Below are 18,440 nucleotides of genomic sequence, written 5' to 3'. Positions count from 1 at the left end.
TTCAACAGAAAACCTGTCATCTGGGTGATGCTAGATTGTATTCTGTTGTTGCAGCAGATTATTCTGTTAAATATATCACACATATTCTATTGATTCAACATAACCATTCTATTGCAGAGTAACAGAATATTATAATATGACACAATGTTGTGTTATAATAACAGAATACATTCTAGCATCATTCAGACATACTTCTTGTTAAATTTAACGGATTAATTTTCTGCGTGTATCTTCTTACTTACGACATGGCTAAGTGCAATTGTTCCGCCAGTTAAGAAGCTGGGTCAAAAATTAAGTAATTGAATGAAAAAAACATTTAATCTAACTGTGGAGTCGAACTTTCTTTAGTCCGTGAATTTATAATTTCCAAATTGAATACAAATATAGGTACATTTATCTCAGTCGCGCTTTGATTACAGATGTTCATAAAGGCAATTTGATGAACATGGATACTAATATTTCCCTAACCCCAGGTTAGTAACTTCTGGTTACACTGCCTTTGTGTTCACATTTAATGTCCCAAGGTCATCATGTCATATCATATACATTTTAATATCTTTATTTACCGTGACTTTATTCCACACCAGTATCGCAAATATCTGCGTCATCTTTAAAGCTCCCTTAATTTTCATAAAAATCATAAACAATACTTCGAGTCTTTAACAAAATTTGGTTACAAAGTGGAATTTTGATCTGGCACAACTGATAATCACAAACTAGTCCTTGATTGAAATGTAGTAGGAAGATAGTTATCTCTATATAAACCCAAGCGTTTACCATAGCCTAGTCTTTGGACTATCTCTCTCCAGTGGTCGAGTGTTTAACCAGCACCGCTGGTCGGGTTTACATAACAAAACGGATTCATGGATATACAAACTCAAGTATGTCTCACAAAGATTCGATAACTTATCAACATAGCTGATGAAATTCCTCTCGGATCAAGTTCAGTTCATACTTTTCAGCACCTCGCTCAACTTTTCTGGGCGAAATGTTTCAATTAAGTGAAGATAACAAAAGTAAATATTTTCCGTACTTGTCAATCAAAAGTCTAAAATTTTCTGAGTAAAGTTATGAATCCCAGTGTGGCCTGCTTAATTCGGTGGCCGGACTGTGCTTCCCCAACATGCATCATGGCGTTCCTGTTATTCCCTAACATGTTGGCCTGTCTGTGATTCCCTAGCATGGTGGCCTGTCTGTGATTCCCTAACATGTTGGCCTGTCTGTGATTCCCTAGCATGGTGGCCTCCCTGTTATTCCTTAACATGTTGGCCAGTCTGTGATTCCTTAGCATGGTGGCCTCCTCGTGATTCCCTAACATTGTGGACTCTCTGTGATTCCCTAGCATGGTGGCCTCCTCGTGATTCCCTAACATTGTGGCCTCTCTGTGATTCCCTAACATGGTGGCCTTCCTGTTATTCACTAACATGTTGGCCTGTCTGTGATTCCCTAGCATGGTGGCCTCCTCGTGATTCCCTAACATTGTGGCCTCTCTGTGATTCACTACCTCCCTGTTATACCTTAACATGTTGGCCTGTCTGTGATTCCCTAGCATGGTGGCCACCTCATGATTCCCTAACATGTTGGCCTGTCTGTGATTCCCTAGCATGGTGGCCTCTCTGTGATTCCCTAACAGTGTGGCCTCTCTGTGATTCCCTAACATGGTGGCCTCCTTGTAATTCCCTAACACTGTGGCCTCCCCGTGATTCCCTAACATGATGGCCTCCCTAACATGCATCAGCCGTATTGTGATTCTCAAACACACATGAGAGCTGTATTGTGATTCCCAAACATACATGGTAGCTGTACTGTGATTCCCAAACATACATGATAGTTGCACTGTGATTCCCAAACATACATGATAACCGTACTGTGACTCCCAAACATACATGACAGCCATACTGTAATTCCCAAACATACATGACAGCCGCACTGTGACTCTCAAACATACATGGTAGCCCTACTGTGATTCCCAAACTTACATGACAGCCGTACTATGATTCCCAAACATATATGGTAGCCGTACTGTGATTCCCAAACATACATGACAGCCGTACTGTGATTCCCAATCATACACGGTAGCCATACTGCTATTCCCAAACATACATGATAGCCGTACTGTGATTCCCAAACATACATGATAGTCGTACTGTGACTCCCAAACCTTCGTGGTAGCCGTACTGTGATTCCCAAATATACATGGTAGCCGTACTGTGATTCCCAAACATGCATCATGGCCGTACTGTGATTTCCAAACATACGTGGTAGTTGTACTGTGATTCCCAAACATACATGGCAGCCGTACTGTAATTCCCAAACATACATGGTAGTTGTACTGCGATTCCCAAACATGCATCATGGCCGTACTGTGATTTCCAAATATACATGATAACCGTACTGTGATTCCCAAACATACATGATAACCGTACTGTGATTCCCAAACATACATGGTAGCCGTACTGTGATTCCCAAAAATACACGGTAGTCGTACTGTGATTCCCAAACATGCATCATGGCCGTACTGTGATTCCCAAACATACATGAGAGCTGTACTGTGATTTCCAAACATATATGATAGCTGTACTGTGATTCCCAAACATACATGATAGCTGTACTGTGATTCCCAAACATACATGATAGCCGTACTGTGATTCCCAAACATACATGATAGCCGTACTGTGATTCCCAAACATACATGCTAACCGCACTGTGATTCCCAAACATACATGATGGCTGTACTGTGACTCCCAAACATACATGGTAGCCGTACTGTGATTCCCAAACATACATGGTAGCCGTACTGTGATTCCCAAACATACATGGTAGCCGTACTGTGATTCCCAAACGTACATGATAGCTGTACTGTGATTCCCAAACATACATGATAGCTGCACTGTGATTCCCAAGCAGACATGAGAGCTGTACTGTGATTCCCAAACATACATGGTAGCTGTACTGCCATTACCAAACATACATGATTCCCGAAAATACATTGTTTGTGATTCGTTACAAGATAGTTCTAGCATGGGCTTTCTTGCGATTTATTGCAAGACAATCATAACTTCCTGTTGTGTATGGTTGCACGTATACATCTGAAAGAATGTGTTTATATTAGCTTGAACGTTGTCATTTTGATCCACTAAATTCCTAACCTGTACGTTCGGCTTGAGTGCAGCATAAATTGTTTCCAACAGCACAGGCAGCAAAATGGTAATAAGTGTCATTATGATCCGGTAATTTTGCCTAACTTGCAATGATCTGATTAAGATTGTCGATCCTAAAGTTTAAATTCTAGCCGGACACACCTGCCATACTCGGAATGTCGTCACGGTCGATCGTAAGATTAATTTCTATGACATTATCTCCATTTTCCAAACAAATAAAAATGCGTGTAGAATAGGGCCTGCTTGGATGTAAGAGTAAATCATTCAACAGTTTTCATATATACTCGCTGATAGCAACCAGGGCAGGAAATAGATGATATGTTAAGATATGGAAACAAAGAAATAAATTTTGGCTCTGCTCAACTATACTAGGTATAAGTGCGTTATATCCGCACCCAATGAGACCCAGTGTAAACGACTTTCAACAGATCTCCCCTGGTGTTCTCGAAAGCCCGGTTTGTCTTGAAAAGACAGGATGCATAAATCTAACAGAGAATATTGCTTTCTTGGTTTAATCAACACTTGTGCCAATAGTGGCCTTCTATCAGGCACTTCGGTCGGCCTTTTCTTACCGCACCGGCTCATAGTTCATCTTCTCTTCACTCTGATGAAGTAAACTGTGGTTTGGCAGAGCGGGACGGGTTATTACAAGAATCCCATTGCCGCTGATAGCTCACTCAAAGCGTACACTTCTCAGGATGTCTTCAACCCTTTCCTCCCAACTTATACAAATTAACCGTCTCTTTGTACGTGACTTCTGCATTACATCCTCAAAATTCTCTCAGGTATGCATCATCAAATAATTTATGGCAGCATAAACATATGGGTGCTATGTCTTCTATATATCCAAACAGAAATATTGTTTGACAAAAAAATACATTTTATTTTAATGATAAACAGTCCGTTATTTCCGGCACCACCAGCTATTTTCCGGCCGTATTGTGGATGTATTACGCTAACTCATCACTTCTCATGTGCCCAACATTTCTTAAAGGAAACCATTACCACCCCTTTATTACATCTGGTGAGATAATTTGCTTTTTTTCTTTGATTGGAGTTTCTGGTCGCTTTTCAAGTAATTTAGGTAACGAAGTCTCCTTGTCGTAGGCCGGAACACATGAAGACATATTTATAGTGAGGCCTCACTATATAACCATGCCGATGAGACCAGACAAGACGCCCCACCAGTCACATTTTATACTGACACTGAGTCATGCAGTTCATGGCTTATTTCTCTTACCTTGATGAGGCACTCCAAAGATTACGTATATTAAAGTCTTCAATATTGAGCTCCAGATTTACCATGTAAGGGGCAGAAACCGGTCGTGAAATAAAATAGAATCTGGGACAAATCTTGCAACGGGCAGTACTATATAAGCAAAAAAGTCTTGTATCTGTTGTGTGACCGTAAGATTCCCTAAAATGGAGGCCTTCCTCTGATTTCCTAAGACGTTGGCTTCCCTGTGATACCCTAACGCCCTGGCCTCCCTGTGATACCCTAACATGGTGGCGGCACCGTGATTCCCAAGCATCGGAAAGGTAGGAAAACAATGCAAAAAACCAAGACATGTTGTCAATTTACATCCGATAAGGTTTTATTCTAAATGATCATGGAAATGCTTTGTAAGAAGCAACTTTCATGGTGCTTCCTCGCACCATATAGTTTAAGCAGAATTAGGTAAAAAATGCAGGGATGTTAACTGTAATTTATTAAATGTCACTGGTCGAATGTGAATATATGCCTGTACACATTCATAGTACATAAATCGCCCGCTGAAGAAAATGTTACCTGCGGTGGTTGCGTAATCGCACAGAGCCCAGAGGCAACCACTGTGTTCTGCTGTAAACCACACATTAGTTTAACTCGAAATATTGAAATCAGTAAAATAACAAGAATGTTACAACTTTTTACCAACGGCATAAAATTTGAGTGTATCTGGACATCTTATGTTCTCAGGAGGAGTGATTTAAATACACACAAAACGCAAAAGAAAAAAAAAGTCGGGGGTAAGTAAAAATCCGCGTAAAACACTTTTGTAAGATGTTCTTTCTGTATTTTCAAAGCACGTTTTGTAAAATACAATTCGTCAACACGATCTCACGCGGTTTCACTGGTAATACACTCGCGATTTTTTACACGAAACGCAGGGGAAACTAACCATGGCCATTGTTATCAGTAAATTTTATACATTATTTTCATATTTCTTTGCTTCTGTTGAATTTACGTTGTCAGCTAAATTTATTGGTACAGCCACATCTACCAAATGCTCATAATATATGCAATCTTGGACGATACAGCATACGTTGTGTAAATCAACCAGTGTCAAGAAAACGTCAACTCCGTTATTCCTACACTCTCCATACATGTATATTCCACAGGGAACTTCCCGTTGATAAACGTCTGGGCCTTTCCTCATTTGAACTGTCTATATTGCTTGCTGAGCAATGTTGATGGTTTGCCAAGATTATATAACTAGTATTATATTAACCGATGTAATTTACTTGCCTCAGTCTTTCCCCTTATTATCTTTGTTAGCCAATCATGCCAACACTGGTCAGTGCACAAGTAATCGAGGGCTTCTCAAGAAGTCCCCTCGCCAGACTATTAACCTTCCGATGATGAGGAGTATTCAGCCGTTCATTTATCGTTCTTCAGGAAAACAGCGTTTTGTATTTGGGAATGGATATAATAGTTATAATCTACAAACAACAAGTCATAAACTTCCAGTCTTTATGCGCTCCTTTATGACCTGTTGTAGTTAGTTACGACCTGCTGGATCGGTGATGTAGCTCATCATTGTTACAGATACACTGAAGGGATGGACTTTTTATGTGGCTATACGGGACAATCCCTCTCCCATTCCTAAGGCAAGAGGATTTTATCCTCATTTTGTACAAGTATATGAATAATATGCGCAGTTGCCAAGAGAGCGGCTTGTCTATGATTGTCAGTGTGATTATAGATGAAGTCATTTTCATAAGCCGACATTTTGAGAGATATCATAATACAATAAAACACTGAATAAAAAATACTTAGCCAATAGCCATTTCAGATTATTGTACATTTCATGTACCCGACCGAAGACTATAATGGAAGGTTTACATGTACATCGAGGAACACATAAATACACTGTGTATCTGAGACGGTTTTTTTTTTTTCTAATTCAAATAGCATTTTATTTCATATTTCAAACTAATCGAGAAGGGTGTTTTGTGTATATGAGCTGTGTTAAAGAACTCAATCCAAAGAGCTCACTCAAACTAATCGATCTGGATAGATATACTCAGCACATATACTGCTTGGATAAGGTATCGGTCCATATGTATCTACCTTCTGAATAAATTCCAAGCTGTGATAGTTCATGCGACTAATTCTCCAGACGGCAGGTTGAGGAATTCTTCGAACAATAAAGCTGCTATAAAGTTTTCATTTATCTGTGTTGTATTAGAATCTAGAGTTCATTGTGTTAAATGGGAGTTCTTCATGAATATCTATCTAGTGTCTTCCGCCATCAGACAGCGTCTGGAGGTAAGAGCTGCTGACACATGTGCCCTCCAGATTTCATTTCATCCCCGCTCCCCAGCTCCAAATCTCTCCACGCAAGTGACGATTTCACGATAGCTTTAGCTTTTCAAATAAAATGTAAGGGGGTAGGGGTGGACTAGCGCTATTAAGTTGAAATACTAAGTTTACTGACTTTAATGGAAAACCAATAAAAGCAAAATGACCAAAACCTGTTAGCAAAATGACAAAAACATAGTCAGTATATCGGTGCTGAAAGAAAAATTGGGACGAAAGCACCGAATTTCATCAGGCTCCAGGTATATGTCGTTACTAAATCTATGCATCATATGCCCGGTTTTCTCCCACCACAATGTTAGCCGCCCTCATATAAGTAAAGCATTCCTGAATACGGTGTATAACACCAATCAAATAAATAAAAAACACTTCAAAAACAAGCAAAAACAAACCAGGAAGGTAAGAAATCAGGACGGAGTCCTGTAAGGAGAAGCACTCAATATAAGCAGCATTTTACTCAAATCTGTGTCAGTATTAACAAAATATCAGTGATTCCAGGACCTCGTTTATAGGCACAAGTGAAACCACATTCACTGTAATCTACCGTTTTGGTAATCGATAACACTATACTGAAGTAAAATTTTGCGGATTCTCATTCTTCCTCCTTTGTGTCTATTTATTTGTTTTGAATACGATTTATTCTCTGAAACTACAGAAATCGAACAAGTAAGCAGTGCTCTTGTGTATGAAAACCGTACATTTGCGGTTTGTTATTTGGACCTGTCACAGTTGCCAGAGCTCCAGTTAGTAAGCCCATATATCTGCCACATGTGTATTGCGTGGTACATTTTAACCGATATTTACCACGTATGATAAATATTTTGAAAGTTGTAAACGTGCTCGCAATAGGATCGCCTAAATACTCTCGTTTCCATAAACGATGAGTTAAAATTATCCCAGGAAGGCATATGTGGGTCAGTGGGGGAAGTCCAACTCAACCAAAGTTGTCTACTAGAAAAACAGAAAAACACACTGGAACTGTTTAGACAATATTTACTTTAAAATTAAGAAAGTGAATAAGAAAAGTAGGTAACCTCAGCATTCTGTCCTGATATATCCATATTTATTTAGATTAACTTATACAGGGCACTGTATTTACACTTTACCATACTGGATACAATATCAATAAAACAGGGTTTCCCTGATGTGAAACATCCCAGATGGAAGCTGGCTTAATTTGACATGGGTTCCTTCCATAGCATTGTTTGTTTTATTAGTTGTGGTTTCCCAATTGACATGTTGTAGTTGCACCAATACATGTAAGCTACCAGAACAGAATTGCAGTTCTGATTCTGCTAACACTGACATGTAGATGAGTTAGTCTTCAATAAATATACTTGAATATAGTCATTCACCTCAGTAACAGTATGTCATTCAATCATTCACCTTAACACCAAAATGCTGTATAATGTTTTTTTTTTAATACCAGTTTTACTATATCACCACAATGTCTCTCTCATACTTAGGCTTCTAGTTCATCTACAGTAACTATTCTTTTAGGAAAAGTATTATATGTCTTGTACACATGTAGGTATGAATATTACCAGGTGAAGTGATATGTAATGAGAACATCAGAAAAAACAGTCAGCATTTGTACTGTTAAGGTGCCAGAATTAGGAAACAAAGCGAACACAGACTGAATTGTCTGGAAAATGATGCATGGGAAAAATGATTTTTCGGAGAATATTGGATCTGTGAAGAGAACATGTTCTTCCTTGTACAAAGTTGACACACTTGTCATGTACAATCTGTGTGTAGCATTAGTAACCGTCTGCTCACTGAGGTATCCACACACTTATGACAGTCCTTGTGGAACAGTCAGTACCTCTCTCAAGTCCTGTAATGATTCCTTAAGCTCTTTCTCCAAGCTCAGCAACATGCCTGCAAACAACAACACACAATATCACAAAATACCACTTCTACATGAATCCTACAGCTATATGTCCTTAACATGCTCCTCAACCTGCGGGGTCTTTTTTGTGGCCTGGCTAAGAGTAAACTACAGCTGTAGTACACTTTCCAATGTTTAGAACTGAAGAAAGTGTTGAGAATGACCACTTTATAACCTAGCAGTTCTAGTGTCCTTCAAAAACAAATCTGTCATCATGATCAATTAATTAAATATCAATAATAAATTAATAATAAAATTATTTTAATACCTAAATCTAAACTCGCACCACTTAAAGAAGAGTGCTGACACTCTGCAACTATCAGGCCCTTGACAAATGAGGTTGTGTGTTCAAACCACCTCTGTTTAGAAAGAGGCCTTTAGTCAACAGGTTTATCATGTACCATGCAAAGGTTGGTGGCCCTTGAGCACAGAACAGCAAATCAAATCAATAAATAAATAATACCAAATTTATTTTGCATAAACTGATGGACCACATTCTCCAAAAAACAAACTTCATCTACATTCTTCACTTAGCTTTTACGTAAACTTCTTACCAAAACATTGCAGTGAAAAGAGCAATTGCAATCCCATAATCAACAGGTAAGTTTCCACTCTAAATGAAATAGTTTTACTACATTACTTTTTTTACGAGGGTGAAATACTTTATTAAAGGGAGACAACTACGTGTTACAAATACTGAGCAATATTTGTCTGAGCAAATACATTTACAATCCAAGGGTTAAATCTTTCCAGTCGGAAAACTTTCATAAATACTGGAGGATGTTTAATGCAAAAAAATGTAAACATATACTACAGATGTACATACCTGTATTAGCATCTGACTTAGCCACCAATGTTATCAGAAATGGCAATTTATTGATCTGTACTACCTAGTAATAGAGGTAAAATTTGGTTAAAATAGCATGAAAAAAAACCCTGCAGCATTATATTCCACTATTTGAAAGTCTAGCATCTACCTTTATAACTTTTAATGTATCTTTGTATTAGACATTTAAGTAGGTTCCTTGGTAACCTCACACAATTGCATAATTTATCGGAAGATATACATCATTTACATGTATGTGACCAATGCAGTGAGCTATTGAATGATCTCCCTGTTTATTTAACATTCTGACATTACCTTGTTGATCCATGGCCAACCGAATGAATGTCAGAAATATGAAATATGCAGGTAATACATTTAATGTTGTTGAATTAATATGTGGCTGGAAATTCTTATGAATACCTGCTTATAATCACTACTGAAATGAATTCTGCAGTTTGGTCAACACCGCTTTCTATTATAAAACTTACTCACCTGATATGAAGCGTACATGCAAACCACACTCTTGTTTTTTGCCAATCCAAGTTTGCCAGCTTGTTCAGTGGTTAGCCCAAAGGTTGATAGAAAGTTTGGTCTGAGAGCCAGCTCAGGAGCATTCTCTCCAGCAACTGTCAACACACGAGACAGATCAAATAGACGTATGACAGCAGTTAACAACTTAAACCTACATTTATCACACAAAGAGCAAATGGAAACATATGTGAGCAGCGGTGGGTCAGTACGACAGGGTGAGGCAGAGAGGAACATTACAAAAGAAAACAAAACAACTTGAACTGCACAGCAGTTTTGACCGGGATCCAAGTCGTTTGTAATTATTATCACTGTACAGTGTCAAATAGGAGACAGCATAACTATATCTAAGACAACAACCATTTCTGGAAACCATGGACAGTGCAGTAGAAATTAAACCAGCCAGTTAAAAGAACCAATGTGTCAGTCCAGTTACCATCTAAATAAATTCTGAAGTAAAAGAAAGCTAAAATATGAAGTACGGTTCATCATATATACAACTGAAAACTATGTGTAAAAATACTTTCATTTGTTTGAATACTATGTGTAAAAATACTTTCATTTGTTTGAATACTATGGTGGGCTTTACTATACTGATGGTATCCAGGAACTCTGACATCACATCACTCTTTTTTCCTGATGTTCACCAGAAGGAAGGAATTTTTGGGAACATTATTTCAGTAATCCTTTACTCACAGGTAAAAAGAGTTATTCCAACATTCAGTGTCATGATTAAAATTGGAAAAACTTGAGTGTTCCTAAAATCTGATAGTATGGTCCATAAAGCCAACCTTAGAATTCAAAAGTTTGAACCCCCTTAACTCTCTTCACACAAATCAAAAAAAGATAAATGAAAGTATATTTATACATAGTTATAAGTGGTCTATCTAATGATGCCTACTCCGATTTTTAGAGGTCTTTTCCTTAAAGCAATGGGCTGAAATATGTACTTCTGAATAAGAACGGTGGTGTCATTTAAATAATTCTAGTGACAAAACTATTGATTATAGCTCAAATCCACCTTCACCTTGTAGAAAGAGCATGTCTTCCGCTAAAATTTGGTGCAAGATTTTTAGATTTCTACCTACAATAGTTCTTGTGTTACACGGCATTGAAATTATGTAACTAAATTTTAGTTTTGTGACTATATCACAAAAAGTTGCTAAGATAGCCAAAGCAGATTTGGAATCAGCTAAAAAATGGGTAAAAAAAAACCCCTGAATGTCCAAAACTAGTTGCAACATCACAAATTCAACCAATGGCGAGCTTCCTCAATTTTAACTGGAAGTCAACGATTATGTCAAACTTATTAGAACTAGCAACCGGTCTACATGCATATAAAATTTCAGAAAAATCCATTCAGTGCATTTTGAGAAGAAGATGTTTTAAACGATTTCATATAAAATACAATATGGCTGCCAAACCACTTGACCTAGAAAAAAAAACAGACTTCGAGGTGCACAGTTTAAGGTGTAGGGGAATTTCAGTGGAAAGTTTCAAGTCAATCAGTCAAACAGTCTAGGCTGTAGCAAGCTCACAAAATTCAATAAAGAAAAATAATAGTAATCCAAATGATTTCAATAAGGTGTCCTGCAGGTCTAGCTGTGTGGACCCCTAAAAAAACAACAATAAATTAAAGCAATAGAGCTTTTACATTTTCACACAATGCAGAGAGTGGATAACTTCAAGTAAGTGCATCTTGTGCTCCGTAGGCATAAAATAAAGATAATAAACTTTGGCTATTTAATCATTTTAACACAACAATAATGCTGTGTCCACAGGTTTTTATTCCCAACTTCCATGATTTGGGGGGAAAAAATCTTAATATTGCCAGGAACATCAAATTTGATGCGCAAAACAGACAGGTGTAGAATATTTACAATGCTGCTGGACACTCTCCACTGATATGAGGCATCAGACGAGAGTGCTTTGGTAGAGAGTTTGACTGTGACAGCTGTCAAAGGGTTAATATGAACTCATATCCTCTGCCCCACAATCAGTGATGCACGTGATATTTTGTTTGTGTCAATACCATAAGTGTTAGATGCCTTCCTATTTAGTTTGGTAAAGTTAGACTTATACACAGAAGGACAGAGGGCATCTATTTTTCCATACCACTGCAAATGCTCATGTGTGTATAAACTAGAGGCCTACATGTAGATTTTATTGGTCTAAATGAAGGGAAATAACTCTGTGATATACTCAGATATGCACATTCTTAACATACCATGCTGAAGGCTTAATAAACTGTTGTGGTGCAGGTATAGAGCTTACCTTTAATCACAGGAACCCCATCTCTGTCAGTGATGACTTTAGCATGCTGAAGGCATAAACTGTTGTGCTACAGGTATATAGCTTACCTTTAATCACAGGAACCCCATCTCTGTCAGTGATGACTATAGTATGCTGAAGGCATAAACTGTTGTGCTACAGGTATATAGCTCACCTTTAATAACAGGAGCCCCATCTCTGTTTTTGATGACTTTAGCATGCTGATGGCATAAACTGTTGTGCTACAGGTATATAGCTCACCTTTAATCACAGGAACCCCATCTCTGTCAGTGATGACTTTAGCATGCTGAAGGCATAAACTGTTGTGCTACAGGTATATAGCTCACCTTTAATTACAGGAACCCCATCTCTGTCAGTGATGATTATAGCATGCTGAAGGCATAAACTGTTGTGCTACAGGTATATAGCTCACCTTTAATCACAGGAACCCCATCTCTGTCAGTGATGACTATAGCATGCTGAAGGCATAAACTGTTGTGCTACAGGTATATAGCTCACCTTTAATCACAGGAACCCCATCTCTGTCAGTGATGACTATAGCATGCTGAAGGCATAAACTGTTGTGCTACAGGTATATAACTCACCTTTAATCACAGGAACCCCATCTCTGTCAGTGATGACTTTAGCATGCTGAAGGCATAAACTGTTGTGCTACAGGTATATAGCTCACCTTTAATAACAGGAACCCCATCTCTGTCAGTGATGACTTTAGCATGCTGAAGGCATAAACTGTTGTGCTACAGGTATATAGCTTACCTTTAATCACAGGAACCTTATCTCTGTCAGTGATGACTTTAGCATGCTGAAGGCATAAACTGTTGTGCTACAGGTATATAGCTTACCTTTAATCACAGGAACCCCATCTCTGTCAGTGATGACTTTAGCATGCTGAAGGCATAAACTGTTGTGCTACAGGTATATAGCTCACCTTTAATCACAGGAACCCCATCTCTGTCAGTGATGACTTTAGCATGCTGAAGGCATAAACTGTTGTGCTACAGGTATATAGCTCACCTTTAATCACAGGAACCCCATCTCTGTCAGTGATGACTATAGCATGCTGAAGGCATAAACTGTTGTGCTACAGGTATATAGCTCACCTTTAATCACAGGAACCCCATCTCTGTCAGTGATGACTATAGCATGCTGAAGGCATAAACTGTTGTGCTACAGGTATATAGCTTACCTTTAATCACAGGAGCCCCATCTCTGTCTGTGATGATTATAGCATGCTGAAGGCATAAACTGTTGTGCTACAGGTATATAGCTCACCTTTAATCACAGGAACCCCATCTCTGTCAGTGATGACTATAGCATGCTGAAGGCATAAACTGTTGTGCTACAGGTATATAGCTCACCTTTAATCACAGGAACCCCATCTCTGTCAGTGATGACTATAGCATGCTGAAGGCATAAACTGTTGTGCTACAGTTATATAGCTTACCTTTAATCACAGGAACCCCATCTCTGTCAGTGATGACTATAGCATGAAGACCATCCACCCTGTGTAATGACACCGACATTTACACTTAAAAACTTCTAGTTCTTATCATCCCTTCTTACTCTATAATGATAAAAACATAATCAAGCCTGTATTTATTCATCATCAAAAATAACATTATTTTATATATATATATTTTTTTATATATTTTTTTTTAACATTTTGAAAAATATTTTACAGAAACAGTAGTCATATACCAATATTAACACATCTGTTATGCATGTACATGTAATGTTACTGGACCAGTGATACAATTTCCATTGTGCATGATAAAACAGATCTTCGACGAAATTCAGCATTTAATTAAACATTCACCATAAGCAAAATACAGCTCTCAATCTGAGTCAAGCTTACAGCACCTAACCTGAACTGTCTCTGTATATGTAGGTACATGTATATCACACTGGAATGTACATCCTTTGCCAGACACTGAGAGACCTCTTCAACCATACTATTAACATCTTCATGTACATGTAGGTATAGCAAGGTTTTACAGGTAGGTAAATTATTACTTACAATGCAAAACATTTTAATATTCACACACTAACAGTTTCAAACACAACTTCACCTTTGCTATTTTCACATAATTTACATGACTGAAGAAGACAATACTTACAATTTCATCAAACTGTATAGGTACCTCTTGAGTTCCTAAGAAGATGCAAAAGCAATTTTAATTACAAGTACAAAGATCGTCACCTAATACTAGATAACTTTCCTGATCGAGAAAGGTGTTTTCTTCTTGGTTTCTCTGTATAAAAGTGCCATATTGTTTATCTTCTAGCTAAATCACACATTATATAGGGGATTCTACAAGCTAAATGTTTCAAGACCAGATCATGAATAATTGCAAGCGGGAAGGTATGCCAACAAACTGCAAATTGTTGTGGGTTCAGCCTGGTTTCCTTCTACCATAATGAGTATGGCATTCAATCACCAATCAAATAATTATATAAATGTATATAAATAAACGGACCATGGGAATAAATCAACACTTTGCTGAAAAACTATGAAAATTCAGAGTATACACATGTACATACCCGAAACAACTTTCAAACTGCCAGCAAATCCTACCCAAAGTTTGAATTCCAAATATAGCATGCACCGGCTTGATTAAAGTTACGGATCAAACTCATAGTGAAAATTGCTGGTTTACTGACACAGGTTTTGGTACTTCTACATTGGTGATAACTTATGAATATAGTGCACAACATACATTAGGAGAGGCTCAAGTTAAAAGATAGGGAAATTTTTGTGTAGGCCTGCTGTGTACATGTAGTAGTACAAGGTTGGAGACAAAGTTTCACCTTCAGAAATTATAATTTCTTCATTATTTTTACACTGAAATGTACTCCTTGGTGTCCCATGAGTCTCCGTTCCCAACAGTTTGCTGAAAATCTCAACAACCAGACAAAAATCATCAAAACGCCAGCTATTAGATTGGACAATAGTCTGACTGCATGTAGTTAATTGTGCACACCGAGAAAATCAAAAGTGCCATGTTATAAATTCTAACCAATCAGGTGTGATTTACTCCTATAGCTTGAGAATACACTTACAGGCGTTTGTGCTGACGTCATGGGAATCATGTTTTACCTTTCTGCCATGTTAGCATGAGGTATGAGTACTCGGAGAGTGTATTTTTGGATTCCCTGTTTCTCATAAGAATTTCATATCTGAAGTTGATTTATAGACTTACGTATATTAAGAACATCAGAGCAAAATGGCAGTGGCCATTTAAGGTGGTTCCCACGGTCATCCCTCTACTGAAATAACTATGGTTATTTGTTTTGACTAATCTACATGTACATGTATGTGCTGACATTTTTATGGATCCTGTCCATTCTGTGGATATTTTCAGCAAACTATTAGTGGCATGAAACTTGCAGGACACCACAGAGTATTGATCACTGTAATGGATAAATGCTTTATTTCTAAAATCAGCAAAACTTTGTTTCTGACCTTTCCTTTTTGTAAACATAACAAACACAGCAGTATTACCGGGCCTGTGGAATTTTTACGATGGCATGTGGTACCTAGTACATGTGAGAGTCCTTTCAGCTGGGTTAATTACTGTGCAGGCCAGTAACATTTCACAGTACTGAATGATATGATATGTAAGAATAGATCGTATGGTGCATAATGTAGTCAGACAAAAGCAGGTTGGACTTGAATGAATACTAATGCTGAAAGCCAATTTCTCATGTGACTCTATATGGATAATGACCTGATGTGGAAATTTACAATGGCTCTCTAATCTTTACAATTACCTGTCAACAAATATTATTCTGCAGTTTGAACAAACAACAGCTATATCTATAGACTGCATGAATTTTATCTACAAAAATGCTGTCCACTAGAGTGCGAGTGCTTGGGGTTTAACGTCGTACTCAACAATTTTTCAGTCATATGACGACGAAGGAATCATTAGGGTGCATGTACGTGTAATGTGCCTCCTTGTTGCAGGGCGGATTTCCACCGCTCTTTTATTTAGTGCTGCTTCACTGAGATGACTTACCGAAGGCAAGTAAGCCGCCCCGCCCAAGCCATTATACTGATACGGGTCAACCAGTCGTTGCACTATCCCCTTCATGCTGAACGCCAAGCAAGGAAGTTACAACTTCCTCTTTTAAAGTCTTAGGTGTGACTCGATCAAGGATTAATCCTCCTGGATCTACCGGTCCCGAAGCGGACGCTCTACCAACAGTGCTATCCAGGCCGGTCTGTCCACTAGAAGTGAATGAGGTGGGGCAAATAAAATTTTTTACCTCAATAGGTGAATGTCCTCTAGAAATGCCATTTTCACTAGTAGGCTTGCTGACATGTAACGCTAATTCCAGCTAAGCAGCCATGAGAGTTACATTGTTAAATGATTTTTGATGTGTGGTAATCACTGAAGAACATGTCAAATGTTTTTCGTGTAATTTTGTAACCAAAAAGAAAAAAAAATGAACCTCTGCATTCAGAACTGTTACTGGTAGTTGTAGATGTAGTATTTGAACATTTATTGCTAAGAGAAATTCCATTAACATACATGCATCTTCGTGTTATCTCCGTCTAAAGAAACTTTCCATGTAGCTGTTTTAAAGAAATAACAATAAGCATATGAGAAGTGGGTCAGCAAGCAACAACTGCCACACCTTGACATAACAGCTCCCCAACAAGCTTTTTTAAAATCCCAGCTAGACTCGATCTGCACCGCTATCGCAATCTTCAGTTGATTTTGGAGGAAGGTTCTTAACTACGACTCTATGCACACAGACCCAGCAAATTATTCTACGACACATATGACCTCGTTTCACACTGCAACTCTCGTGGACGAGCGTTGAATTAGAGTTACATGTTTAAAACTACCAGCTGTATTTCACCTGTCAAGTGTCAAATAAAATGTGTCATTCAGACTCCAGTTTTCGTGGCGATACAAAACAAAACACATCGACGATTTCCATGCAATGAAGCAGGTTATGACTCAAAATGTTTTAAAGATAGAACGGAGGCATTTTTATACAGCAGAGACAATTACATTTTTTTCTGCCAAAAAATAACGAATGATAAATTTCCAGGGAACAACCCACCTCCGCCATCACGCCAATTTTACCGCAAATGAGAGAGAGTTACACAAGGGTAGATAATCGTTACTTTAATACCATTTTTTTCCTTGGGCGTTCAACCTGTTCTGAATGATTTATTTACTTGGCTGGCATTAAATTTTGCACAAACTTAAATCGAAAACTGTTTACGTTTAGGCATGCAGTGGACTGGAATTATCATAAACATAAATGTGTGGACAGAAAAGACATTATTTCCTATGTACACATTCTGAAGCAACATGAATTCTAGGCCCTACCTAGCATTGCTATGTTGGTTCTTGTTAGTTTTTCATCGCAAATCTTCCGTAGGCCTACAGTGGTATAGCCTAGACCAGTAAAGCGCCTTCATCATAAATCGAAACCACCTATCATGTTTTTGTCTCAGTGTAATGCTAATTTAACGCTGGTGGGCATATAGGGCTATATGTACACCTACATTCCATGCGCTGCATTGTGTAAACATGGAGGTACATATGGTGTAACGCATGATGATGATGACGTTTACGTGCACATGTATGTAGGCCTAGATATCTATGGCAGCAGTATGAGATCTGGTGGGGAGTGTGTAGGGGTTTATGTTAAAGGGTATTTACAAGAGAAAACCACGCACATGCAGCAAAACGAAAGTGATTCCGGTATAGGCTGGTTTTCTCCACGGAGAAGACAAAAAAAAAAAAGGTTTATGCCGCAAAGAAAACCTTTAAACTGCGGAGAAAAGGTTTCCATCGCGGAAAAAACATTTAATTGCACCCTGGAGAAAACGGTTTACAGGGCGGTTTCTGTGTTGTACGTTGTTTTCCAATCCTTGTGTGTGTTACTGTGTTGTACGTACTTACACCATTACTATTCATGAGTTACCCAGCAGTCGTCATGTTCATAGGGAAATGATATAGACAAAGGTGTCTGAACTATTGCAAATGCTCGTATGTTTAAAAATTCTTGGCAATATTTTCATTCAGACCCAATAATTCTGTTATTCAATTCTATAAACGATGCTTTCACTGATAAAAATATAATAAACGATGTACAGTATCGAGAGTAAAACCAGAGCAGCGGTGATAGTGTGGAAGC

General features: G+C 38.2%; 1 protein-coding gene across 1 annotated transcript; it reads right to left on the bottom strand.

Moving 5' to 3' along the window:
• Positions 1–7,962: 7,962 nt before the first annotated feature.
• On the bottom strand, positions 7,963–17,371 carry LOC135479685 (ragulator complex protein LAMTOR3-A-like). Its single transcript, XM_064759592.1, has 6 exons — positions 17,355–17,371; positions 14,396–14,430; positions 13,723–13,781; positions 9,951–10,084; positions 9,459–9,522; positions 7,963–8,622 (listed from the first exon to the last, which is right to left on the bottom strand). The coding sequence occupies exons 1-6, from the start codon at positions 17,361–17,363 to the stop codon at positions 8,537–8,539; spliced, it is 387 nt and encodes a 128-aa protein (XP_064615662.1). The 5' UTR covers positions 17,364–17,371; the 3' UTR covers positions 7,963–8,536.
• Between the last annotated feature and the right edge of the window lie 1,069 nt (positions 17,372–18,440).

This window comes from Liolophura sinensis, chromosome 1 (genome assembly GCF_032854445.1).
Source record: "Liolophura sinensis isolate JHLJ2023 chromosome 1, CUHK_Ljap_v2, whole genome shotgun sequence".
Taxonomy (NCBI): domain Eukaryota; kingdom Metazoa; phylum Mollusca; class Polyplacophora; order Chitonida; family Chitonidae; genus Liolophura; species Liolophura sinensis.
Note: the sequence above shows the minus strand (reverse complement) of the source record. Positions and strands in the feature narration are given on the sequence as shown.